A 26,770-nucleotide genomic window follows, 5' to 3' on the forward strand; every position below is an offset into this window, starting at 1 on the left:
TCTGCAGGTAAGTCACTTCAAATGCCTTTATAATTCATTCATGAAACTGTGAAATAACATACTTTTCTTTTGACTTTAATCTCCTTTACCATTGTAAAGATGTTAAGAAGTAAGATTTATGATTCATGAGTACTTTGTTGTGACATGCCTCATTGTTCATGCCATAAATCCACCTAATGAAAATTCTTTGTATGTCTTTATTCTGATTTAAAAGCTGAAGGTTATTTATAAAATTAACGACATTTTTTTCTTTAAAATGGTTACATTTTTTTTTAATTGAAACAAAGTTAATCCATTATTTTAAAATGAAATAATTGTTTCTAATTTGTATATTATTTTTTTAACACTAAAATAGTTTTTTATATATTTTTCAGAAACAAAATGAGTTAATTTCTTTTAACATTATTTCCTAAAGCGTTCTATTTGAAGTTCCTACCTCCGTTATTTCCTAAAAGAGGGTCTTGCGGTACCTGTGAGTGACCAAGTGTTGTACTGTGCTTACTCCAGATCTGAGCTTTTGGGTTTCTTTTTGCTCTTTAGTAACTTTAGCACCTTTCTATTCAGTTTGAGTATATGAACGTGCTTACTCTTTTTGTTGGATTGGTTCTTAACCCTCCTTAAACCCTTTCCTAGCCCTCTCTTAACCCCCCCGCCCCTTGTCCACTTCAAGCCTCTCGCCTGTAGTAGTAAAAAAAATTCTAGACACTCCCCACTGTTCTCCCACATTTAGTTCTAAGACGTATAACTATGGGTGTGGAGGTCTCCACAGTCCGGGTGGCAAAGGGGTAGGTTTCATATTTTAGTACTACTACATGTAGTAAAAATGCAGTTTGTGAATTGCCTCCTTAATTTTATGCTTGCTCTCACACAGAACAATGTTTATAGTTGGGTGCCAACTGTAAGTTTCTTTACTACCCCAGCTGGAGATTTACTCCTACTGGAGGATTCTCCACCCACACAGAATAGTGCAACTCTAAATCAGTATTAACCACAGATAGCAAGAAGCTTTCTACTGTACATCAGAATGAGCCTACAAGCTAATGTTTCTTAATTCTGATATCTTGCATGTGATGATTTGAAATAAAAATTGTAAATATGGCATATTTTGATTATAGGGCACCCTAAGGTCCGGCTAATGGTTACCCATGGTGGAATGAACAGTTTGTGGGAATCCATTTATCACGGCGTTCCTGTTTTGGGGATTCCCCTTTTTGGAGATCAGTTTGACAATATGGCTCGAGTCGTGGCAAAAAAAATTGGCACTACAATTCCTGTTGGGCAGCTCACCGCGCAGAGATTTACATTGGCAATGAAGCAACTCATAGAAGATCCAAGGTATATCAAATGTGTTACAGATTGTTCTAACATATGCATATGTTTGATTTACAGATCAATACTCAGACCTTTTTGATAATTCGGTGTGTGTTCAACAGTTCTTCTCTACAAAATGAAGTCATGATGCAGTTATTAATACAATAATAATAATAATAATAATAATACAAGATAATAAATAATATCATTTATAAGTATTACGTTCATATATTTATTCAAGTCAGAGACTGGTTACTTAGAACGGATGCCGGAATCAATGCAAGCCTTCATATTTGACAAATTGACACCGATTATAAGGAAAATTAACTAGCTTGGATAAATAAAGAGATAATCATACGTGCTGGCCTGAGCTTGGCATTTCCTTTGTGGGCCTTGTCTGAATGTTACATTACCAGGTTTATCCCGACCAGTGGCGGCTGATACAGGGCAGTGGTAGTTGGGTGGGTGGCTGTGTTTAAAAAGCAAGAAAATTCCACTTACCTGTCCGACGCCTCTCCTCCTTTCTTCTGCTGTTGGTGGCCTAGAAAAAGGAAGCACCCAGGCTTCCAGACTCTCCTAGCCAATCCCCTAGCCCCTAGCTAATAGCAGTGCTGTGATTGGTCGGAGTGCCGTGGCACGGCGCTCAAACAGGTAGTGGGAGCCTGGGCATGTTCTCTACCCAGGCTGTGTATTACAGCCGGTGGAGAACATACTAAGTGAGCATTACTGTTTGGCTGGCCCAAGACAGCCGGCCAAACAGTCATGCACACTTAAGTACACATATCACTCCTCCTCCTGCTGACTGACAGCCCAACCCTGCCACGCACCTTAAAATACACACATGGGCCAGTACGGTAAAAATAAAATGATAATAACATTGTGCTAATATCATTTAATTTTTCTTGTGGGGCGTCACTCCTCTGCCTTAGCGGAGGAGCCGCTGCTGATCCTGACCATCTAATACATTTCCGTTAGCCCGAAGGAAGTATGCCATTCCAACGTATCCTTCAGAGTGTAAAAAACAGACTTGTGTGCCCCATGAAAACTCCAATGATCTTACCCAGAGGTAATTAAAATTAGGAATGCAACATTACCTGTCAGAGAAACAGATGTTTAAGTAACTTCACGCATTCTCCCAAGAGAGCACACACAAGAAAACTGAAGTAGTATTTTATTAATATCTGTTCTAGTGGATAGTGGATACAAATATACTGCACATATTAAAAGCATTGTGTTGATAAGTGAACACAAAAAATATAATTTAAAAACATACATCAAATTATGCTACCTGAATTCTCTTCTTACTAAGTTCTGGCCCATATTCCTTAGCACTGAAATGTCTGTCATTTTGAGGGATGCATAACATTTGTAGAGTAGCTGAAAGAGGAAACAAGGCAATCTGTCTCTCATAAGGACAAATTACACTTATGTGTTTCCTTTCCAGTCTACAACCTCGATGTAGAAATAGCAAGCTCCCTATAAGTGTCAAAGACTATTATAAACATGAATGGGGCCAAGTGTCTCCTTTACAGGATCCCATTTAAGAGCAAAAAAACATGAAGGTAAAACATTTTACTAAGTAGTCTTGGTGATTCTTGATTTCGTAACATGGAAGTTACAGTGTCACCAAAACTACTCTGAACCTGAACGGACAAAAAGCCAGGCAAAAGATCTTTTGAACTAGAGAAACCGAATAAGGTATGCGGCTGCAGGCAAGGTGAGAAAAATTCTGGCACTAACAATTGTTTTGGGGGTTCACTGTATACTCAACTCGGTGCAACCTATGATGGCAGCCCTGAATAAGGCCATACATACACCCACACATACACAATTGAAACAGAATAAATGTGTGGCGGAGAGGAAGGTACCTCACGGGCGAACACCCTCGGGGAAATTTGGTCAGATATTTACCAAATACTCAGCCCCTTTCTCATCATAGGTGACCATTCCTTATCCAGATTTTGTGAAAAAATCAAGAAGTATAAGGAGTGAAAGTTTGAAGAAAGAGGTGCAAAGCAAGGAGCTTAGAGCATAGCTCCTATACGTGACAAAACAGTACAGAGTGAAAATAAAGTAAAATCAACAGGCAGACCCACTGAACTACTTTATTAATAAATGAGGAATGCACTGTTGAGTTAAAAAGGCTGGTAGCTTATTGTCGCATGCCACTACCTGCAACCGACATGTTTCACTGCCCAATATAAATTACGGCAGATTCATCAGGGGTAACACTATGTTGCTGCACCCACTTCAGACATCTTTGAAACAGGAAGCCTAGATCAGCTATGCTCACTCGTAACAGCTGATCAGATATTCTCCGCCTTTGCTGTCGGTTGTAGCATCAACCGTACAGCCTTTGTTGAGGGACCGTAAATCATCCCAGGAACCTGAAGTGGGTGCAGCAACAAAGTGTTAACCCTGATGAATCTGCCGTAATTTATATTGGGCAGTGAAACATGTTGGTTGCAGGTAGTGGTATGCGACAATAAGCTACCAGCCTTTTTAACTCAACAGTGCATTCCTCATTTATTAATAAAGTAGTTCAGTTCAATTGTTAGTGCTCACAAACAAGGTGTTTGTCTGGGACAGTGGGGCATTAGAGACAATAGATACCTAAACATAGAATTAAGATAAGGTATATCCCGAATCTTACGATAGAAGATTCCAGTGGAGAAGGTTCTCATGCCCGCTAGATAATTGCTAACTTGAATCCTAGGTACAGGGATTTTTTTGGATTGAATTTCACTGAGTGGAGGGCTTTCCCTAATAGTACCCGTTATTCCCTCTAAGCTCCTCTTGCTATTATATGAGAAAAATTCTGGGACAGAAAGATTTCAAAGTAGGCGATGAATGTGACAAAAAGTAAAGCAACAAATGCATTGTGACACATGAATCTAAAGACAACGTATGGTCCAGACAGGACATGACTTCACAGGAAAAACGTTGGCACCATCTTCAATTGGGAACTGTAAGAAAATTGCTCTTTTATTATGGTCCCAACCAAATGTTGGACTGATGCTGCTGGATTTTTTTACTCTGAGAGTGCACAGAGGCCTGCTAACCAGACCCCTGTGCCCGAACCCTGACCCTAAAACACATATAATGCATTGGCTTATACGCAAATGGCATTAGCTAACTTACGTATAAGTCTGTAGTATTTGATGCCAAAGGTACCCAGGACAGGTAAGTTAGGGGGTTACCCCCAGGGATTGCAGCACTGGTTGTACCACCCTCATTGTGACACAGGCAAAACGAGTCTGCTAGTCTGCCACTGCAGATTGGAAGAGCAGTTTGAAACTGCCAGGCCTGGGTATGCCATTTAAAGATATTTCAGAGCCAGACGTCCCCCTGGCATATATGTAAGTCACCCCTATAACAGGTTTACTGAGCCCTAAGGCAGGTTGCAGCATATTACACAGGAAGAACATGTGTTTTGTTTACGTGTTCTGACTGTGGAAACACAAAACTGTTGTTTTTACTGTGGAAAAACGTGGTCTCCACTTTGGCAAGTACCCAGTTACATTGCCAACCCCTCATATGTGCTAACTCAACAATGGTGCAACCAAAGTTGATACACCAAGGTATCGAACAAATATTTGCATTCAGCCTGACCCGATGTCATAGTCAGAATTAATGTAACTTATCGCTGTGTGCAACTTTTGTAAAGTTGCCACTTTGATGCCTGTAGTCTCCCTCACCCTCAACGGTTGCACATGGGGGTTTGTCTCTGAGACAGCCTTTTGCCCTCCTGGGGAGGCATGCTAATGACTCCCAGGAAAGGTTACAATAGAAGCCTGTACAAGAGAGAGATGTTACCTCGCTCCTCCAGTAAGCCACATGGGAGAAGCCGCCTTTAAAGGGCGATTCGGAACAACTCCAGACAAGTGCTGCTCTATTGTTTAGGTGGATAGGCTGATACTTGGGATAGGGAAGGGTTACACTGTTGCCAAACTGGTTTTGCAGGAGCATGTAGCCCCCTTGGTAGCCACACCTCTTTGTTGGGTTAGAAAGCTCTGGACACTGAGAGAGGCATTCTGCCATGTTGTAGGGGACCGAATGGTGGATCCTGGGATAGCCAGATGCCACACATCCCAGGAAGTGGTCACCACGAGGAAGGGGAAATTAGCTGCCCATTGACTTCTGACAGCATCTGCCCTAGTGGCACTTTCTGAGCAAAAAAAGGGCATCAATAGAACACAGAAATCAGATCTTGACTGGACTGAGAGAGGACCAAGGAGGACTGCTTTGCTGCCTTGAGGACCAGGCATAAAGAGGCTGCACCAGCATGGACTGCCCCAGCTGACTGGTCCTGGTAGGTAGCAAAGGAGAAGGAACTGTGCCTGTTGTGTCCTGATTACGGGGAGGCCATCTCCAGAGCCCAGCTAAAGCAAGAGACTCCAAAAGTCAGTTGTCTGACCTCCTGTTTGCAGCGTAGGGCCACAACAGCTGAAGAAGCCTGCTGTGGCAAGTTGGTAGCCCAGAATATTGAGGAAACCACCAGTGGCTGCCAGTAAGCACCAGAGACCACAGCCCAGCGCTCAAAGTTGCACCTCAGTCCGCTGGACGAGGTAGAGTTGTTAGAGGGTAGCTTGGCTACCCAGAAGATGCGCTATTGCCCAGGGAAGGATTTGGCTGTGACTATGGGTCAGGTAGCCCAGTTGGTACTGGACTTCTACCAGGACCAAGAAGACTTTGAGGGACACTGACCCCGTGGTCAGGAAGGTGTCACTACTTTCGTGGACCAAGGTGTAGCCACAAGAGGACCCCTATTGACCTCTTCGCATCACTAGCATCTTTGAGCATCTTCAGCATTATATATCACTTGCATCAGGACCACTTCCATGGGGGCCTACAGTAAAGTGATAAAAGTGTCTGGAACTGACTGAAGACTGCTTTTCCTACCAAGGTAACAGTTTCTGAGGACGTTACTGGTCTACATGACTGGCTTTCTGTCAGAACTGGTCACTCAGAGTAACTCTGACCGACCTCAATAAAAATAGCCAAAGTTTTTGTTCAAAAAGTATTTCCATCAAATTCATTGAATTTGGCAATTCTGGTTTGCGGTTGAGTAAAAAGTATCTATTTACTGTACTTTGTAAAATCTATATCTCTGGAATTCTCTAGTGAACATTTTTTCATTGTGCGGACTAAAAATACAATGTACTTTTATTAAATTGGTGCCAGATTTCTTCAGTGGCTCATTTATTTTTTCTATTGTTTTGTTGCAGTTTAAATGTTTTACACTTGCTCCTTAGAGCCACATCTACCCAGGGTTGAGCTAGAGGGTTTAACAAATGAAACCTACTCGCCCTAAAGGTGTTGGTAAGTGTATTACATTATGAGGTCATACAATTCTATATAATATCAGGACAGTCAGTCAGGATATCTTTATTCGACTTATTCCAAGTCATACAAAGAAACAAAAACAATAAAACATGACATAGGATACATACATAACCCCACGTTTTCCTAAAAAGCATCAAACTACATGCACATTTAAAATACTATATACAAAATTAAGAAAATACATTTTCAGTTCATGTCAAGAGAAACATGGTAACCCTTTTAAAATTACTAAGGCGAAATTTGGCCAGCAGCTTTCACCCTAGCAGCAGCCACTAAAAAGTTAGCAATGCAAAAGGTTGTGCGGGGATTTGTCGGAAGCTGTAAATAAAGCAGCGCCGGGCGTACCTGTGTAAAACCCGCTTCTTTCAGGATGGGGAGCAAATATTTTTTCCTCTGCTCATGATACAGACTACAAAACATGACAAAGTGCATTGTGTCCTGCACCGAAAAATCATCACAACTGCAAGGTGGGGCTAGGTCTGGCTTCTGCCAGCACTTAAAAAAACCTAAGTAGTAATGTAACAGGTTAAACCTAAACTTGGTTAGTAAGAACCTGTGATAAGGGAATGTAACGAAACTAAGATAAGGTGCGAGAGAGGGGACACTAACCAAAAGGTTGTGTGACCTAACTGTTGGCTTCAGTAGTTCAACATCCTCGCGTCGTGCTTCCTTCCTTTCCCTGAATGCCTTTTTTATATAACCTATGTCCAAAGCCCTGATTTTTTCTGGGCAGGAAAAAAGTTCTGGGCGACCCAAATCTGTGAATGATTTAATTAAGTAGGCCAGCCATGGGATACTGCTATATTTGTCTAAAGATAGGACATCTTTCAGTATTTTATGGTTCAGTGGGAGGTCTTCATTCAACCACATTTTCAGCCATAGGATCAGGGGCGCTAGGCTCAATAAATCTGACAAGTAGGGTAAGCCCACCTCTTGATGGATCGAATAAGTTGGGGTTGACTGGGGTACAGAGAGAAGAGATCTAATGAATCTATTTTCTGCTCTCTGGATAGGGTCAAGATTTACATAGCCCCACAAAGGAGATCCATATAGTGCAATGGCCACAGGCTTACACTTATAGATTTTTAGAAGGGCTTCCATGGGCCTAGCTCCCAACTTACCCGCAAAGCCCAAGATCGCTGAGGAAGATCTAGTTACCGCCAACCTTTTTGCTCTTATCTGTGGCCCCCATGTTCCCTTTTGATCAAACAATACACCCAAATAGGGGAATGTGGTTACCTTTGAAACAGGGACCCCTCTGCAAAAGAATGATTTATGTCTTTTTTTGGTACACTCACGCCCCATTACCATCGTATGTGATTTGGAAACATTAACCTTCAGGTCCAAATTATCCATAAAAGAGCCAAAGGCATCCAAGAGGAGCTGAAGTCCAACACCAGTGCGGGCGATCAACACGGCGTCATCCGCGTACAGGAGTGCCGGAATTTGTACATCTCCTGCGCGCGGGACGTCCGCGTCCTGGCCACGCAGGTGTGCCCCCAGGCCGTTAATGTAGATGGTAAAAAGCGAGGGGGCTAAAATGCAACCTTGCCGTACCCCCTTTAGAGATTTAAACAGTGGAGTACATCTGCCAGTGTTTGACACTCGTACGGCTGCAAAGAGCTCCTGATGCAATGTGGCCATGAACGTAACCAAAGCCTCATCGATGCCCAACTCCAACAGGATCGCCCACAGTTTTGACCTATTGACAAGGTCGAACGCCGATGAAAGGTCCATAAATGCAAGAAACACGGAACCCTCCTTGGCAACCGTGTACTTAGAGATGAGTAAGTGCAGATTAATACATTGTTCAATCGTCCCTTTTCTCTCTCTAAAGCCATATTGCAGTTCAGACAACCCGCCACAACCCTCAACGTTCTCCCTCAATCTGGATAAGAGGACTCTGCCCAAGATTTTTATGGTTGAGTCCAAGAGGGATATGGGCCTATAAAACGCGGGATCATCCCGCCGTCCTTTATTTTTAAAAATGGGAACGATGGTAGATATGGCCCACGAGGCGGGGGCTGAATTGCCGTTAACTGCATTAAACACATTTGACATAACCTCAGCCCACAGTTTAGGTGAAAACATGAAAAAGTCAGCGGGTACTCCATCTGGACCAGGTGCCTTATGTTTAGTGGTTGCCAGGAGAGCTTTTTCCGCTTCTTGAGGATTAAAGATGATAGGATGTACATCTATGTTGGGCAGTTGGCCTTTTTTAGATCCTTCATCATCATCGCCCCCATATACGTTTTCGAAAAAAGACAGCCATGTTTCGTCGGTAATCACGCAATCCATGGGTGCATTGCTATCATCCGAAAATAGGGGCTGTTTGATGATCTCCCAAAATCTCCTACTGTCCTTCAGTACTGCCGCTGAAAGGAGATTATCCCATGTTTCACGTTTAATAATGTCTTTACGGTTCTTTATGGCTGCTTTGTAAATTTTCCTTAGTCTCGAAATATCATCTTTGACTCTCGGAACAGATTTTAGTGCCGCCAGCAATTCTCTGTGGGCTTTCGAGCATGCAGGGTCGAACCATCGCTTATGTCCTTGAGCTCCCTGGATGGGTTTGGCTAGAAGATCCTTAGAGACCTGATCGCATATTGCCTCGTAAGCTACTACTATAGTATTCCCTTGAGTGCCCGGATTTCTACAGAGCTCTACCTAGGCTTTAATTTTAGGGAAGCATTTTTCATAAAAGTTTTCCGGGATCACTTTAGCCCACTTTACTCGTCTATCTTGGTCAGAGGTCCTCAGGGGATGTGCCATTTTTGCGATTACTGGTGGTGCCCCCATATGGGCTCCCCAAGCCACTTCGAGTAGTACTGGGTTGTGGTCACTGTAGTGTGTTGAAACTGTACGGTAGGCCATAGACCGATTTAGAATGCCTGATGAGACAAAAATATAATCGATCACTGTTCCATATTGGGCGCCAGTAAAAGTTGGATTTCTCAGGCCACAGTCAGGTTCGTATAAGTCAAAGTTAGCAAGTAGATCTTCAAGCTCCTGCCCCTCTGCAGAGTGTTCGAAGTGAGGTCCCTGTAGGGCTGCATCATCGGCCTCGTTGACATCTCTTCCCTTGCAGGCTAATTTACATAAGTGAATATTAAAATCGCCTAATAAAATAAACTCAAAAGCTAAGTTGATATCCTGTGATACTGTGTTTAAAATATTGTCCAAGCTGGCGATATTACGGCCGCTGTATTCGCTGTTCCCAGAATTATAAAAGTTGACATATAATGTCCTGCTATCTTTGTTGATCACCCTTTCGACCATTAAGATGTTATCAGAATCAGAGCTGATCTGCCTATAGCTACCTTTTAGAGCCAATGAAAACAAAATCACCAAGCCCCCTTTAGCTCTGCCCGCTCTGCTAGGGACTGCAGGTTTAGTAAAGCTGGTGAACCCATCCCACCAGAGGTTGTTAGATGTGTCCCAAGTTTCTTGCAGGGCAATGATGTGATATTTTGAGACAAAGCTCAGCCAAGCTTGATCCTGGCGTTTTGCATTTAAACCTGCAACATTCCAGCTTATAATCTTACAAGAGTCAGTGGGTAACCTTGAATCATTTACGCCCTCTGATACTCCTTCAGCTGTTTGTTGCGATACCAGACCACCACTTATTAGTATCGTTCGACACCTCCCTTACTTGATCGGCTCCTGGTTCAAGTCAATCACAGGTATTTAAATCAGATAAAGGAGCAAACCTATTGCCAGTACCAAAACCCCACTCAAAGGGAGTAGCTACCTGACCCTGACCATATGTAGCTGAGTTCCACATGGGTTGTGGAGTATTTGGATGTGTCAAGAACTGATCGTTTCTCAGCCAGTGTGTTGGCCTGAAGCCCCGGGCGCTGTGATCGTAACCCAGGAAGCCAGAACCCCAGACATTTCCTCTTGGCTCTTGTGCCAAGACAGGCCTGATGTTTAACTCATTCGGGCGATTGAATCTTCCTGGCTCCCGATGTGCTATAGGCTGAAACCAGTCATTGGGATGTCGAAATCTGGTGCCCCCTCCCCAGCTGCTAGTTTTAGTATGTCTGTTATAACTGGGGAATTTGGGTAAGGTGACAAACTTAGTCTCATCAAAGAAGAACTTGAGGGTGAGAGGAATTATAGAGCCACTGCGACGTTGGGGTGGGAGAACATTGCTCAAAATGTCTGGAAGGACCTCAGCATTAGCAAAGTTTAGAATAACGCAATCCCCTTTAAACTTTTTTGGCTTGCTGCCGATCCAAGATACCCTCCTAGACATGACGATGTCCCCTGCCAGTTTATCAAACCCATGTTCTGTCATGTGCATATTGTTAGTGAGCCAATGTAACGCTTTATCTTTTAGATCCTGATTGGACTCTACTTTGTCTTGTAATGATGGTAATGGAGGCGGAAGCAGCGGCCCTTGCTGAATGGGTTGCAAATTACTTTCAGTTGGGGTAACCTCCACATTTGTGGGTATTAGATTTGTAACGAGGGAAGATAGATTTTCGACCTCGTCAGCCACCTTGCTATGTACCACACCCAACTTTTTGACCTCAGATGTTAGCTTATCCAGTTTCCCGATCAGGGGTTTAATAATAGTCCTGATTTTGATGTCTATCATATCTTGGATCCTATTAAAAAGGTCATCATCAGTAATACTTCTTGCCTCAGTATCAATATCGAGATCAGCGTGTTTCCCTACCCGCCTAGGGGGTGGGGTAGTGGCCTTTTTCCTACCTAGATGTTTTCCCCCTCGTTTAGCTGCGGATTTTCGACAAGCTCTGACAGCCCGTGTAGCGGGCTGCAGGGGTTGTGGGGCTTCGTCCGTAACAGCTGTCTGATGGTTTGAATCATTGATAGCATTGTCTGATAAATCTATTAAATCTAGTCTATCTATTAGAGGGTCGGAATCAACATCATCCACAGTTCCGTTATCTAGAGGGTTCAAAACTGCTGGGTTTAGTGGAGGATTTTCTAGCGGTAGTTCAGATGTCGCTGTACTTAGTACGCTTGTCGAGGGGCTTTCTGAAGGCAAGATAGGTGATTGACTCAAACCTAAAGATTGCCTTCGCTTATTGTTAATATCGTTGACCACTTGTACAAGATATGAATCTAAAGTATTCACAGTCTCAGCCGGGGCAGGTACCCGTTTTTTCACCATTATTGGGGCTGTAGCTATAGACAGCCTACAGAAAGCTCAGCTCAGATGGATTCGATAGAAGTCAATGGAATGAAGTGATATGGCTGGCAGTCAGTGACAGAACAATGGCAGGCCAATAACAACAATACAGTGTGTTGAGCAAAATATCAGACTGGGAAAAGTACCTTAGTAATCAGCCGGAAGATGTCAAGGGAATGGCCTAGCCTGGCCTTTTCGTCCCGCGTAGTTGAGGGCTTTGTGATTATATACGCCCCTCCTGGCGCCGTTGGTCAGGCGTCAGGGAACGCGCCTCCGCCGCTAAGACTGCCGGGACCTGTAGTCCCGGAGCGGCGGTGGCGTGCCTGGTGCTCGCGGTCTCCGGTCACTTCTCCCTCCCAGCGAAAGATGGCAAGTGGCGTGGACAGGTAATTTCCCCTGTTTTCCTTTTGCGCTTACAACGCTCCGCAGGCGTGCTCTTTTGTCGCGTCGCCTCGCTGAGCTCCTTTTCTCCTATTCTATATAATATACCCCATTTCCTCCCATTGGTGCCTGTTAGTGGGATCGAGAACATTTGTTTAGCAGTACCATACATTTGTTATAGAGGTTTTGAGACCATTGAGAATCCTCTAATAAAAGATAGAGGGACCCCACAACCAAAGGGATGGAGTACCACAAAAGACTTTTAGTCAAGCAAATATTCCCTTTGGGACACCTTATTGTTAGAATAAATATTCTCAAAGACACATACACAAAATAGACACTAACAAAATACTGTACTAGCAAGGCAAAATGTAAACACAAACAGAATTATGAAAAATACTGAACAGTTTATTCATTACACAATTCAATGTTAAAAGATTTTTCTTTTAAAAATAATTTAAAAAGAAGGAAATAGATTTTTTTTAAAACTCTTTATTCGTGACTGTTATAGTATGTCATACAGTACATTCCTTCATTATATCACATATCAGTCTTTTCCGTTTTCTTTACCATTAACGTTTGTCAACACATCATTCCAAACATGAGTCATTTGTCGTACAAGTCTCCGGAAAGAAGGAAATAGATATTAAATAAAGAAACCATAAGTTCCTATTAATAAAAAGGAGGTATCAACAGAGAAAATTAATTCAGCGAAACATCAGAATTATTCTCCAGTTTATTTATGAAACAATCCTCCTTTTTCTTATGCAACGCGTTTCGGTGGATCATCTAATAAAACCACCTTCATCAGGAATACATGTTATGTCTCCCAAAGTTTCTGTAATTTAAGAAAAATTATTTTAAAACCTTTCAATATGTATACAATGAGAACCCTGCACAACACATCTCTTAATTACATTATTACATTGCCTCCAGTTTCTTTCAACAGTATTAGCAAAACAACATAAATATACATAACAAACTGCACATTTAATAACATTTGATAAACTGCACATTTTATAGCATTTGACAGACCTGAATAATTTATCCAAGTTTTGACTATAAAACAAAACATAATAAATAACGACAGAGAATACAATAATGTTCCTAAATAAAGGAAACACATTTTCTAATACATTTTTTACACACATAGGCTTATTTACATAATGCATAATTACAGTTGAACACATATGCCTAGAAGTAGTCTTATGGGCTTGATAGTAATGGTTAACCCTAGAGGCCAAAATTACCACCTACACTGTGACCCAAAAATCAAGAGATGAGACAATGAGTTCATCCTAGTAGAGGGTCCGCTAAGGGGAGCAACAGAAACACCATGTGCGCATCTATCTAGAATCAACGTGTTAATGCTCACATACCTTAAGGACTACTTCCTAGACATAGCTTCTCGGGGTAAATACCTCCTAAGTCTTAAAAGCGTCTCTCATCCAGCGAGATAACAGCTCCTTGTCACCGGCAATCTATATGTTAAGGGATAAGTACATAAAAACATAAGGTGCACATTCGCCGTTTAACTATATTCAAGTCATTAGAATCGACCAAACCCTGCAAGCACCTAGTAGCAGAGGAAACCCACCTTACTCAGTGATTGTAACAGCAGTGTGGTAAATACCTGGACAATCTCTCAGGTACTACAGCAATGGACTGATACGAGTACACAGTTGAACTGGAAATAACAATATAAACAAAAATATCCCATAAGTAAAGGTCTTCTAAGAAGCAATAGTAATTTAAGAAGTACAGTCCTATACTCACATCTGTATATTTTTATAAAGTCCATCAATGACACACGGTAAAGTAAAAAGCCTTATAGTTCTAAACAGAATTTAATCTTCCTCAGTCACACTGATAAAACGGCAGTATATCGCAACAGCAAGATGGTTCCTTCATATATTATGCTTGGATACCACCTGAAAAACGTCAAAAGACAGACGGACTTCCATTAGCATCAAAATATAGTTAGCACTAAATGGAACCCAAAGAGAACACCCGCACCTCTATTTACCGAAAATATCAGGATACAAGCGTCCCGAGTACCTCCAAGTCTGGAAAACAATTACCCCAAGGTAGTGGGGAAAAAGATGGTGTGGAGAAGCATAACAACAGTATCCTGGGTGGAGTCAGTTTGGACGGTAAGAGCTTACACTCCTACACAAGGTCAATGTGACTTCCAGAGCAGGCTCTATCACTAGTCAGAGGTTCCCTTTCAGAGGACATTGCAGCTTTGGACTTGGAGTAGAGGGCTCCAGCTCTGGCTGAGGAGATTGACCTTTGAAGAAAGATGGGTCAGGCTGGGCCTTGGGTCCATGGAAGATGGTGGAAGAAGTGTAGCCAAAACTCTTTGTTTTGACCCCTGAAAAGATAAGGCAGAATGTTAAGTCAACATGGAAGGGGGCAACACAGGCTTGGGATCTGTTTCTTGATGCTTCAGTTAAGGCACTAGATGGTTGGATCAAAGTCAACAAGTAGAAACATTTCAAGGGCTCCAGCATCTGATGGAGTCTAAACTGTATCGCCACAGGGAATTGCGCAGTCAGCTAATGAGTGGGTGTGTACCAGGGTCATCACAAAGTCCCTGGGAAGTGACAAAAAGAAAAGTGGACAGGCCCCCCATCAGGGAAGAGGGGGATAAGAATAAAAAGTACCAAAGAGTCCCCCCAATGATAAAGGGGTAGAGCCCAGGTCTAGAAGGGGGTACCTGGAGAAGAAATTTGACCCCTCAAAGGCCGTAGTGTGTTTTGACTGTAATTTACCAGGACACAAGAGGGGAGATGCAGTGTGCACCAAAAAGGAACCCATTAATGAGCAGGCAAAAGGGTTGGCTAATGTAGCGATAGGGTGGGAAGTTGTCCTTGGAAATCCCAAAGGGTACACAGAGGCCCCCTTAGTGCCCACGGGTGGGGAGAACATTTAACATTTGGCCCACTGGCTTCCTCCTCACATGGAGAAGTATAGGCAGTGGCCAAAATTCAACGGGGTAGAGGTGAAGGCTCATAGGATACAGGTCCAGTGGTGATGGCCAAACTGGTTTCCCCAGACCTGATCCTTCCAGAGCAGGTGCACAAGATTGTCAATCTTGACAATGTCACATAGGCCCATCCAATAACTGTGGTGGACTTTGAGTGGGGTAGAGTAACACACTCAAAGTAGGTAGCTGTGCCCCCTTTCATTCCAGTAGAACATCTTCTGGGTCTGAAAACCTCTGCTTGATCAGAAGTGGAAAGAAGGACATATGTATCAATGCTGGGTCTACCTGACTTGGTGAGTATTGCTACCAGAGAACAGAGGTCCTGAGGGAGAATCAAGGGATCCTGGAGCCTAAAACGATGGACTAGGTCCTTAAGCTAGGAGAATGAACAGGAAGACTGACTAGATTCCACAAGTCCACAGGCACAGAAGTAGCCTAACCCTCTGGAGGAAGGCATGGTGCCTGGGGAAGAGCCTGCTCTTGAAAACTTGCTTGACGTGACAACATTCTAAGAAGATGTGGGTCCCTCTACAGAGGACCTGAGCAAAAGACAAAGACATGCCTCACTCTGGAAGAACTTTGGCACACATCTGTCAGACAGGACAGGGGGATACCAGTGGTACCCATAAGGTATTCAGAGGAGAGGGACTTCTGTCAGTGTGCCAAGAGGCCCCACACCAGGAGCAACCAGAAGATAGGTGGTCCCCCAGCAGTACAGAGAGTTCTTCCTTAACCTGGTCAATTTTATCCCCTTAGCTGGACAGCTGGCGAGACCAATACCTGGGAAAGACTGGCCAATCACTTTTTCTGGACCCATATGTGTGAGAAGGTAAATGAGTATTGTCACTCCTATCTTACCTGCAAGGCTCCCCTCATACAACTCCAATTGTTGGAGAATCCCGTTGAGAGGGTGGGGGTTGAAATGATTGGTCCCCTAGACTTTTCAACAGCCTCAGGGAACCGATTCCTCCCAGTGGTAGTGTACCATGCCACTAAGAACCCTGAAGCTATTCCCCTTAGAACAGTCAATGTTTCTGCAGTGACTAGAGCCCTCCTGGAATCTTCATCAGGGTTTGGTTTCCTAAAGACGTAATCTCAGATAGAGAAGCACATTTTATGTCTGCCTAGCTGAAAGTCATGTGGGATAAGTGTGATGTAACTTACAAGTTCAGCACACCCTACCATCCCCAAGAAAATAGTTTAGTTGAGAGGTTGTACAAAATCATTAAAAGCATGGCCATAGGTTGCCTAAAAAACTCAGGGGGTGGGATTTCCTTCTCCCATAACTGCTATTTGCCTAAAGGGCAGTCTCCCAAGAAGGGATTGGCTTTAGAGCTTCTCTTTTACACCATGTATGAGGCACACTCAGCTTGCTAGGAGAGTTTTGGTGGAGACCCCTCAAGGAACCCAAGCAGAACATAGTGGAGTATGTACTTGGCCATCGCTCCAGGATGGCTCAGTAAATGAAGAAGGTAAATAGGAATGTAGGGGCCAGCCAGGAACTTGTGAAGCACTGGTATGACCAGAAAAGTCCTCCATGGTGGAATACCAGCCAGGACAGTTGGTGTGGGTCTTGGTGCCTGTGCCACCCAGAACACTGCACGATAAGTGGGCAGGGCTGTGTCCAATTGTAGGGAAGAAGGGGGAAGTCACCAACTTGGTAGATTTGGGTATTCCCAGGAGCCCTCATAGGGTCAGCCATGTGAACAGGCTCAAGTTGCACCACAACAGGGTAGACATCATGATGTTGAAGGTGACAGATGGGGGAGAGGAAGCAGCGGGTGAACCTCTACCAGACCTCTAATTCTCCAATGCTGAAGATGGTAATATGGTGGGAGTGGTTCTCTACTCCACCGTCACATGCCAGCAGCAAAGGGACTGTTTTCTCTGACCCAAGGTCTGGCAACATGGCATACCCATGATGTGGAAACCGGTGACAGATTCCCTGACCAAAGCAAAATATACAAGCTGTCTGACAAGGTCAAGCCAATATCAAGGCTGAGGTCACCAAGATCTTGAAGCTTGGGGTGATTAAGCACTGGTACCCAAGCTCAATCCCAAACCCAAAGAAGAGAAACCTGAGATAAGGTTCTGTATGGACTACAGGGACCTCAGTGCAGTCATTAAGACTGATACCAAGTTCATATCAAGAGCTGATGAGCTCATTGACAGGTTGGCGGCAGCTAAATATCTGAGTATATTGGACCTAACTTCAGGTTACTGGCAGATAGATATGAACACAGATTGCAACACTGATTGTGCAATTCACTTAAATAGCCCATCTTAACATGTGGCTATCATCTGTCTTTCTCTTGCTGCATAAAATCATGAAAATCGCCAACATTTTTACCTTGGAGGCCCTCATCCAAGCGGATTCGGTCTTGTTATCTCAAGGATCGACTATGCCAACTCCCTGTATGCGGAACTACCTAAATGCCTTGTTAAAAGGCTCTAAATGGGGCGTGGTCACACTGGGAATGCATTGAGACGCACGTTGTGGGAACTCCGGCCAGCCGCTGCTATTTGAAGCAATTATAGCGGAGCTGGGGGCTCACTGACGCTGCTCCTGGGGGTGCAAATTCAGCGAAGGTGAGAGGCATCTGTTGCAGAGATGAGGACTGCGCGGGGGCAGCGGCAGCAGTGATAAATAAAATTACAGAGCTTTGGCCTCCGGACCGAGTGCCCACCATTTTAAGGCGCCTAGACCTGGATCCTCCTGATGGCTGACAAGAGCTGCTCCCGGGCACTCAGGGGCCCCCCTGTACCTGCACCGCCTCTGGACGGACGGTGGAGCGGCTGGGGCGCTTACGCTGGAGCGGATGGTGATTGGGGTTGGCCTGGAGCAGCCAAACAGACCTCTGACCCAGACCTGAGATGCCATTTTAAATACTGGGCCTGAGACATCCCCCAGCATGATCCGCCATTGACTGCCTTCCCCAGCCCGGCAGACACATCTAGGGAGCTGTGGAGTGATGGCTGAATTGTGCGTGGGCCCCTTGCTTTCGGGGGCTTATCGCAGTGGTGGCCGCCATCTTACATGTGTCAGACTCAAAGCGCCCTATCCTGTGAGTGGCTGCTGCGAGGCACGGCGCACGGGCCTTGGGAAATGTTGTGAGCCCTGTGAGGGGCTCCCTGAATGGACGCTTCAGCTGCCCTGCGACACACCCCAACCTCCTGAGCGGCTGAGAACACCATCTTGGGCCTCATCTGCTCCTCTGGCATCGGGAGGAGGTGAGCGTGAATGCCTGGAAGACCTGGTGGTGGACTGGAGGTGGTGATCTCCTCCGCTGGCCAGATGCTGGACCCTGGCAACATGCACATGCTGCGCAGGTGAGGAGTAAGGGGTGGGGACGCATCTTGCTGACTCACCTCTCCATATCCCCTCCCTTCCCCGCGCCCTGCTGCCCTATGCAGCCCCATCGCCCTGCACCTACTTCTTGCCTAGCTTGGCCAACTGACAGCTCGACTGTCCCGACGGCGGGCCCCTGATGACTGGCCTTCCTGATACTGGTGGCTTCCCCGAGGGAACTGGTGGGGCTGGATCCACGCGGCCTCACCTGAGTTATCTACACGTCGAGTGGCCTCTAACCATCCTCTTGTGAACCTTGGAGGGCAGGCGCATTCAGGGGGGCACACCATGAGCTCAGAGCATCCTTAGGACATGGGCACAGAAAATATTGGGGCCTCCTCTGAACTGATCCCGGCGGACTGCCTCTCCGGCCTGGACACTGCAGCCCCTTTGCAACCTACCCTGGTAGCACCTTGACAGTGTAACACGCGCCCCTTAGCATGGTAAGATACAGCAGACTGGCTGAGGTGACTGTGGGCTGTTGGCCCTTGGTGGGGCTGGACAGATCTGTGTGGCCCCCGGCCTCTGGGTTCTTACCTCCCGGATGGGTGAGGGAGCAGCTAAGCGTGACCTTGCATCTGTACCTGACCTGATAGCCCTGCCACCCCTTTGGATAGCGCACCTCTTGAGCAGATGGAGAGCTGAGGGAAGAACAACTAGGTGAACAGTGGTCCTACACCACAGATCTGGTACGCATTGCTCTATTCACTGCTGACCTTGATGAGATGCATGCCAATCTCCACCAGCCGGCACTAGGTAAGCGCACCTGACGCCCAAGCTTGATCCCGTACGACCCCTCGACCACCCACTGGTTCCTACCCTTGGTGCTGCTGAGGGCCACACATACACAGGAGATGACACGCACCAAAGTGGGGAAGGACTCAGCGGCACCCCCCAAAGACAATCCTGCCGCCACGATGTGGGGCAAAGTGGGCGCACCAGCTCCTGTGGAGATGGCTTCACAGACTGGAAGGGACTAGATGCCTGTCACACAAGCTTTTATGGCCACCTTTATGTCAGAGCTTAAAAATAAAATAGGTTCTCTGCGTACTGAGGTCCAATCCTGTCTCCAGGAGCTCAAGAAGGAGGTCACAGACCTCGTAGATAGGGTGGATGGGCTGGAGAAGACTGTAGATGCCCGAACCGAGGACTAGGAGAAACTCTGGCAACGCCTGGTCACCCTGGAGGAGCAGCACATCGAATTACAACTGAAGCAGGAGGACCTGGAAAATCAGAGTTGCCGGAACAACCTCCGTATCCGGGGGTTCCTCTTGGGGCGGAGGGGAACGACATCATGACCTATGTGGCACAGCTCCTGTACGAGGTCTGGGGAGATGAGGATGCCTCTCCACCGGCCCTGGACCGGGCCCACTGGGTCTCTGGCCCTGCTGGCAGGCTGGGTGTTCTACCGGACATCCTGACCCGGGTCCACTTCTTTACAGAAAAAGAGGCAATTCTCAGGGCTGCACGTGCCAAGCCGGACCTCACCTACAACGGGATCAAGATCCAGATTTTCCAAGACATTGCACCTACCACCCTTCGAAGACGCCGAGATTTTAAACCGGTCACGGACAAACTGCGAAGCATGGACATTTCATACCACTAAAACGGTTGGGGTCGCAATCCTTTGCAGAGCTGGCATCAGGTAGAGGGAATCCAGGGTCTTCCGTAGCATGGATGACCGCTTCATCAGGGCTAGGGTTCGGATTGGAGAACACGTTTTCATGCTGTGTAATGTGTATGCGCCCAACCAGATGCAGGATTCCTATCTCCGGACAACCTTTAGGGAACACCTACCACAGGACGATCCCTCGCTAATCTTAGGGGGGTACTTCAATTTGGTGTGGGACCCTAAAATAGACCGCAGTGAAGCCTCCTTGCATGGGACGGGGGCCATGTCCTCGGCCCTCAGGAGACAAAGAGCGTCCATCGCTCGTACTCAGGCATAGATTAAATTTATATCTCTCACGCCCTGATCAGCGACACGCTTTCAGCACCTATGTCCCCAATCTAGCTCTCCGATCACGCTCATGTTGAACTTCTCCTGCAGGACCCAGCCACTTGTATATCCCATGCCCCACGATGGCATCTGCCGCCGCACATTCTACGGAACCCAGTGAATGTGGAGACCATACGGACTGCCAATGACTCTTATTTTACGACGAATGATATCCCCGAAACACCCTTACCTTTAGTATGGGATGCCTTGAAAGCTACGATCCATGGTCATATCACATCCCTGGCAATTGTGCTGGCGCGTGAGGCCCGTCTCCTGGAGGATAATCTCTCCAAGGACATTAAAGATCTAGAGAGGCAGGACCAGGGACACCCCACACTTGCACCTAAACAATGTCTTGCAAACCTTAGGGGGCAACTCCGTTCTCTCCGCACCAATAAGGCTGAGAGGGCCCTATTAGCGTTAAAGCAGCATCACTTTGAGGGGGGGGACAAGGTGGGTAGGTTGCTGGCGAAACGCCTGAGAGCTCGCACTGCGAGGGCACATATCGCTAACATCCAGCTCCCTGACGGTGAGAGGACCACCGCAGAAAGGGCCAAACACAAGGCATTCCAGGCATATTATTCAGCCCTGTACAAGGTGGACGAGCAGTCCCCGGATCAGATCAAAGTTATCCTAGACCAATGTCCCTGGACCCCACTTAATCCCCATCAAGCCAAGAAGTTGAAGGAACCCCTGACAAAAGAGTTGGCTGCGGCACTAAAGGACCTCCCTCTTGGAAAATCACCGGGCCAGGATGGCCTTACATTGGCCTTCAATCACCTGTTACTAACACAACTCCAACCCTATCTTCTGCGGCTGTTTAAGTCTTTCTCTGACACGGAGGGACCAACCCTCTCTAAGGGAATGGCAGAAATAGCCCTTATTCCCAAGCCGGCGAAGTACCTCACGTTGTGCTCATCTTTCCGTCCAATAGCCCTCCTGAACACAGACCTTAAAATCTATACCAAAATACTGGCCGATCGCCTCGATCCCCACATGCCTGGCCTTGTAGAACCGGATAAGGTCGGCTTCATCCAGAATCGACAGGGAGCAGATAATGTATGCAGAATTTCCCATCTTGTGGGGAAGGCATAAAACTGGAACATACCAGCATGCCTTCTATCGCTACACGCGGAGAAGGCGTTTGATCAGTTTGATTGGGCCTTCCTACGAGCTGTACTGAAGAAAATCGGACTAGGCCAGAACATGATAGCTAGGATCATGGCCCCTTACCTCTCCCCGCAGGCTCTGGTGCGAGTCAATGGTCAGCTAACGGACCCTATCTCCATACACAGGGGCACGCGGCATGGCTTCCCCCTGTCCCCTCTGCTGTTTGCTCTCGTGGTAGAGCATCTAGCTGTGATGATTAGGCAAGCAACGGACATACATGGCCTCTTACTTGGGGGTCGACAAAACAAAGTGGTGGTCTTTGCCGATGACCTCATCTTTACGCTATCTCGCCGCATACATCCGTCCCGGCGTTACACTCCTTGCTGCAGTCCTTTTCGGGGGCCTCTGGTCTTAAAATTAATAATGGGAAGTCTTGGGCCCTGAACCTTATGATCCCTGAGGAGGAGATACTGATCTGCAAGCACTCGTCCCATACCAGTGGGCCACTAACTCCATTCGATATCTAGGGCTCCAGCTGACCCCTTCTCTTGCCACATGGAACCAAATTGGCGGGAATGTAGGAAAGCTATCTTGAAAGACCTGAGGCATTGGATATCCTGGCTAGGCTGTCTAAACACTATAAAAATGTTTATACTCTCAAAAATACTGTATTTGTTCCAATGCCTACTCACCCACAACACCAGATCCAGAGCCTTCATCAAGATCTCACCAGTTTCATATGGGGGGGGGGCGTAGGCCGCGCTTTTCCCACAAAGTCCTCATGCTCCCACGGGATAGAGGGGGGCTAGCGTGCCCCAATCTACTATTGGATCTCCCTTCTTCGTATTGTTTTGGAATGGATAACGACTGAGATCGAGAAGATCTAGTTTCATTTGGATAGGGTGGTAACCGGACGAACCATCTGGGATCTCTCTTGGCTCCATCGGACTGCGCGCTCTCGCAGCACTTATTTTGCTGTGCCCACTAAGACAGTGCTGGATATATGGGACAAAGTGGCAGTATTTAAGGGGCCTTCCCCTCCCCTCATGCTCCCATTGCAGGTAACCCGCTATTCCCTCCGGCCCTTTACCCGCAGGCATTTTCACAATGGCTGAAAGGTGGTTGCAGAACCATCATCGACCTGTACGCTGTGGGCACACTCAAAACATTTGCTCAATAAAAAGAGAAATTTCAACCCCCGATGGGAGCTAGGCTCCAATATGCACAGCTGTGACATTGGTTATCCTCGCCCGAGATGCAGCAGGCTGCCAACCATCCATTCATCCCCTTTGAGTGATTGGTACACTCCTTTGATGAGTCAAAGGGTCTTTTTTCTCAGACGTACCAGATCCTGCAACACCCTCCGCTAGTAACCATTCACCCATACCTGTGCCAGTGGCAATCAATGTCCCCCACGGAAATTACACCAGCTCAGTGGAGCTGCCTCTGACAAGACATACGGAAGGTCTATCCCAGTATATCGCAGTGAGAAACTGCATATAAGATCGTGACGCAGTAGTATTATGCACCCTTTCGATTGCACAGGATGTTTCCCACTTCCTCACCGTTGTGCTGGAGATGTTCTAATGCTTCTGGGGACTTCATTCACATCTGATGGGCGTGTCCTCTCCTGACCCTGTTCTGGAAGGAAGTTCTTAGTCATATTGAGGAGGCACTGGGCTTTCCTCTGTCTTAATCCACAGCCACGGTCCTTTTAGGCCTTAAGCCTGACAACCTAAAACCGCTTACTTGTGGTGACTGGCACATAGCTCTCCATATGCTAGGAGCCGCTAAGCAACTCATAGCGCTATACTGGAAAAAAAGCTGAGTCCCCCCCAATTGCTGCCTGGTTTGTGCGCCTATGGCGCGTAGTGATTATGGAACTCTTCACAGCGCGACTGCAGTCCCGCGACACCCACTTCCCCAAAATCTGGAATCCATTAGTTACATATCTCTGTAAAATAGAACATGTGCGTCTCTTTCCCCCGAAACTTCGGGCCCTACGCCTATTTGAAGATGCTGTAACTCCACCTGATACCTGATAGATTGCCTACACAACCATAATGGCCCTGCTCATAGCCCCGCATGACCCGTATACTGGCCCATGGCCTGGCTAGTACACGACATTGGCTCCCCTTGCTCCCCCTCCCTCTCGCCTGCCCTTTCCCCATCATCGTCTTCCCAACATAGCTCCCTCGCTATAGGGGCTTTTCTCTCTCTTGATCTTTTTACTCTTTTGCCGCTACCTACCTGTCTGCTCCTTAACACTTTCTTTCCGTAGGTCTCTTGCCTACAACCTCTGTCCTTTTGTTTGTTAGGTTATTGTCCAGGTTAACTATTGGTCTTGAAACTCACCCATGAATATAAATCTAATGCTACGCTACATGCATCATGCAGCCGGCCCAACAAGGAATGTAGGCGACATGCTGTGTACAAGCTGTTCTGATAAGCCTCCCCGAAATCCCTCGAGACACTTCTGAATTGCTCAGCCGGCCCTACCTAGACCCCCCCTTTGTTCTCTATATGAAAATAAAAACTGATTTAAAACAAAAGGCTCTAAATCATTCAGAGCCAGGCAGCACGTTTGTAAGAAAGTGGCTCAGTATATACTGGACCAAAGTAAGGTACAGTGTGCACAGAGTCTACAGTCCCCAGAGGTATTGCAGAGGCTAAAGTTAGATATAACCTCACTCTCTAAAGTGGTAGCTTGGTAGAGCAGTAAGGCAGTATCAGAGGACAGTGTAAAGCATTTAATGTACACACTCAGTCAGCAAATGGTCTCACACACTCAAGAACTGAACTCTAGGCCAATTGTTTTGTATGTAAAAATATATAGCTGTTTATTTTAGAACCACAAGTAGGTATCATAAATACTTTCTCAGAATGAGATGTTGCAATATAATACTTTCAAATGGCAATATACTTTTAAATGCAATAGTTACAGTTGTTGCAATATGCAACACAAGTTAAACACAAAATAATATTGAGCTCAAAGGGAAGTTTTAAGTAAATGCAATAAAATCACTTTACAAATGGTTTTCTTACTCAGGGCTGGATCCTGGATTCAGCCCTAGTGCATTTCCTGTAAACAGTTGAAAGAAATTGTTTTTGTTACACATGCGATTTTTAAGGAATATTTGTAAGTTTTGAAAATTGACACTGGCAAAACCCAGGCAATGTATTCCTATGGAGGAAAATTAGGTTAACGGAAAATCACGGTTATAATTACTTTACAGGTTCAGAGCTGGCCTCAAAGATACAGCACTGGGATCTCTCCTGATAGAAAGAAAGTGTCATCAATTGGAAACTGATGGCATCCCTCGGGGCACACTGATATGTGGTGAAATCCTCCTCTATTGATCAAAAAAGGTTTACACTGGTAGTGTTTCACATGAAGAATTCAAATTTTATTTTCTTCTTATTCATTAATACATGTTTGCCTGTATTTTCATTGTTGTCAATAAAGTTTTCATTGACGAGCTTATTTAATCCTGCTCCAATGCATTTCGGCAACGCCCTTCATAGGGGAGTATCTACAAAAAACGACATATGGTGGAAAATACATCATCTCACATCTGTGTTGTCGAATATCATAATACAACTGTGGCTAAACACGCACTGGGTAGAATTGTGTTGGTGCTGAAAAATTATCGTTGTGACCGTCGATCTGGAAAGTGCAGTTACCGAGTGAAAAGGTAAATGGAGGTCACTGTCTCATGCTATTACAAGTGTTGGGTGAGTGTACGAAAAAAATGGCCAGGGTCATGCTGTTCGATAGGCTGTGCTCAAATAAAGACTTACAAGGTGGTGTATGTCAAGACGGAATGCTACTGATAACAAACTCGAGTGAAAATAAAAATAAAAAAATGAAGTGAAACATAACAAAAACAATGACAGCGCTTTACATGCTGCGGTGCGTGATCGGAACGCTTGTGCTTACTTACAGAGATTGTCAATGCGATGTTGTATTCGTTCTGCTGTTTCGAGTGGTGCAACTCACACTCGCAGTTGTTTAAACGGGTACTGGTGCGAAAAAGCGGGCTCAATTAATGAAGTGGAAACGTCTACCGGTCATGTGATCGTGAGAGCGTTAGGGTAAAAATGGGACTAACGAGGTGCCGGAAGCTTCAGTTGCAATGTAATGATGGCATATGGCATGTGTGTGAAATGTGTATTAACTAATAAATGGTAAACTAAACACTAGTAACCACTAGACAATAGGTGTAAAAACATAAGGTAAAACAAATACAATTAAAAACACGGTCAGGGGATGGTCCAGAACAATTGGGCCCATAAAAGTGGGCCTAATAGTCAATATATAAGTATCTTATAGGTAACATGAAAATTCAATATGTTCATTGAGCCCGTGGGGCTTGATGGGATTAAGTCTGTAAATCCAGTAATTTTCTCGTTGGAGTAACATTTTATTATTGTCTCTTCCCTCAATTTTGTCAATCACTTCCAACGCCATGAACTTAAGTTGAGAAATGTTATGGTTCATTTCTATGAAATGACTGGCCACTGATGATTTCAAATTCTTTGTCCTGGTGCTGGACTTGTGTTCATTTAAACGAATCTTGAGTTTACGCTCGGTCTTCCCAATATATACCTTGCCGCATGGGCATTTTAACAGGTATATTAGATTGTTGGTATCGCAGGTGGCCGTAACGTTCAAGGCTATCTCATATTCTTTCATTGGGTGCATCACCTTGTTGCCTGTGATTATGTTATTGCAGTTATTGCAATTACTGCATGGTCTGGTACCTCGTGAGGGTAGGTTAATGATTTTGGGTTGTTTTAGAATTTCTCCCAGGTTTCTTGCTCTTGTGTATGCAAAGAGAGGTCTTGGCTTGAACATGTCTTTGAAGTCTGACTCTATCTGCAACATTGGCCAATGTTTCAATATGTTTTTGAACATAGAGCTCACATTTGAATATTTAGATAGTATGACCATTCTGTCACTTTGTGGTTTCGCCTTAGATTGTTTTAGAAGATCCAAACGGTTTAGATCTTTCACCTGGTTTTTGGCTGTGTCTAGTATCTGTTCTGGGTATTTCTCGGAATCTGTTGGTCATTTCTTCTGCTATGATGTTGGCCACATTGGGATCAGAAGTGATTTGTTTA

General features: G+C 45.4%; 1 protein-coding gene across 1 annotated transcript in view; it reads left to right on the plus strand.

Annotated features, from left to right (window-relative positions):
* Positions 1-26,770, plus strand: part of LOC147726407 (UDP-glycosyltransferase 3A1-like) — a 539,556-nt gene that overhangs the window by 487,740 nt on the left and 25,046 nt on the right. Inside the window, exon 6 of the mRNA XM_086960529.1 lies at positions 1,116-1,335. Within this exon, the coding sequence (XP_086816655.1) occupies positions 1,116-1,335 (220 nt within the window). The remainder of the gene's footprint in view (positions 1-1,115; positions 1,336-26,770) is intronic.

Source organism: Lissotriton vulgaris, chromosome 3_1 (genome assembly GCF_964263255.1).
Source record: "Lissotriton vulgaris chromosome 3_1, aLisVul1.2, whole genome shotgun sequence".
Lineage (NCBI taxonomy): Eukaryota > Metazoa > Chordata > Amphibia > Caudata > Salamandridae > Lissotriton > Lissotriton vulgaris.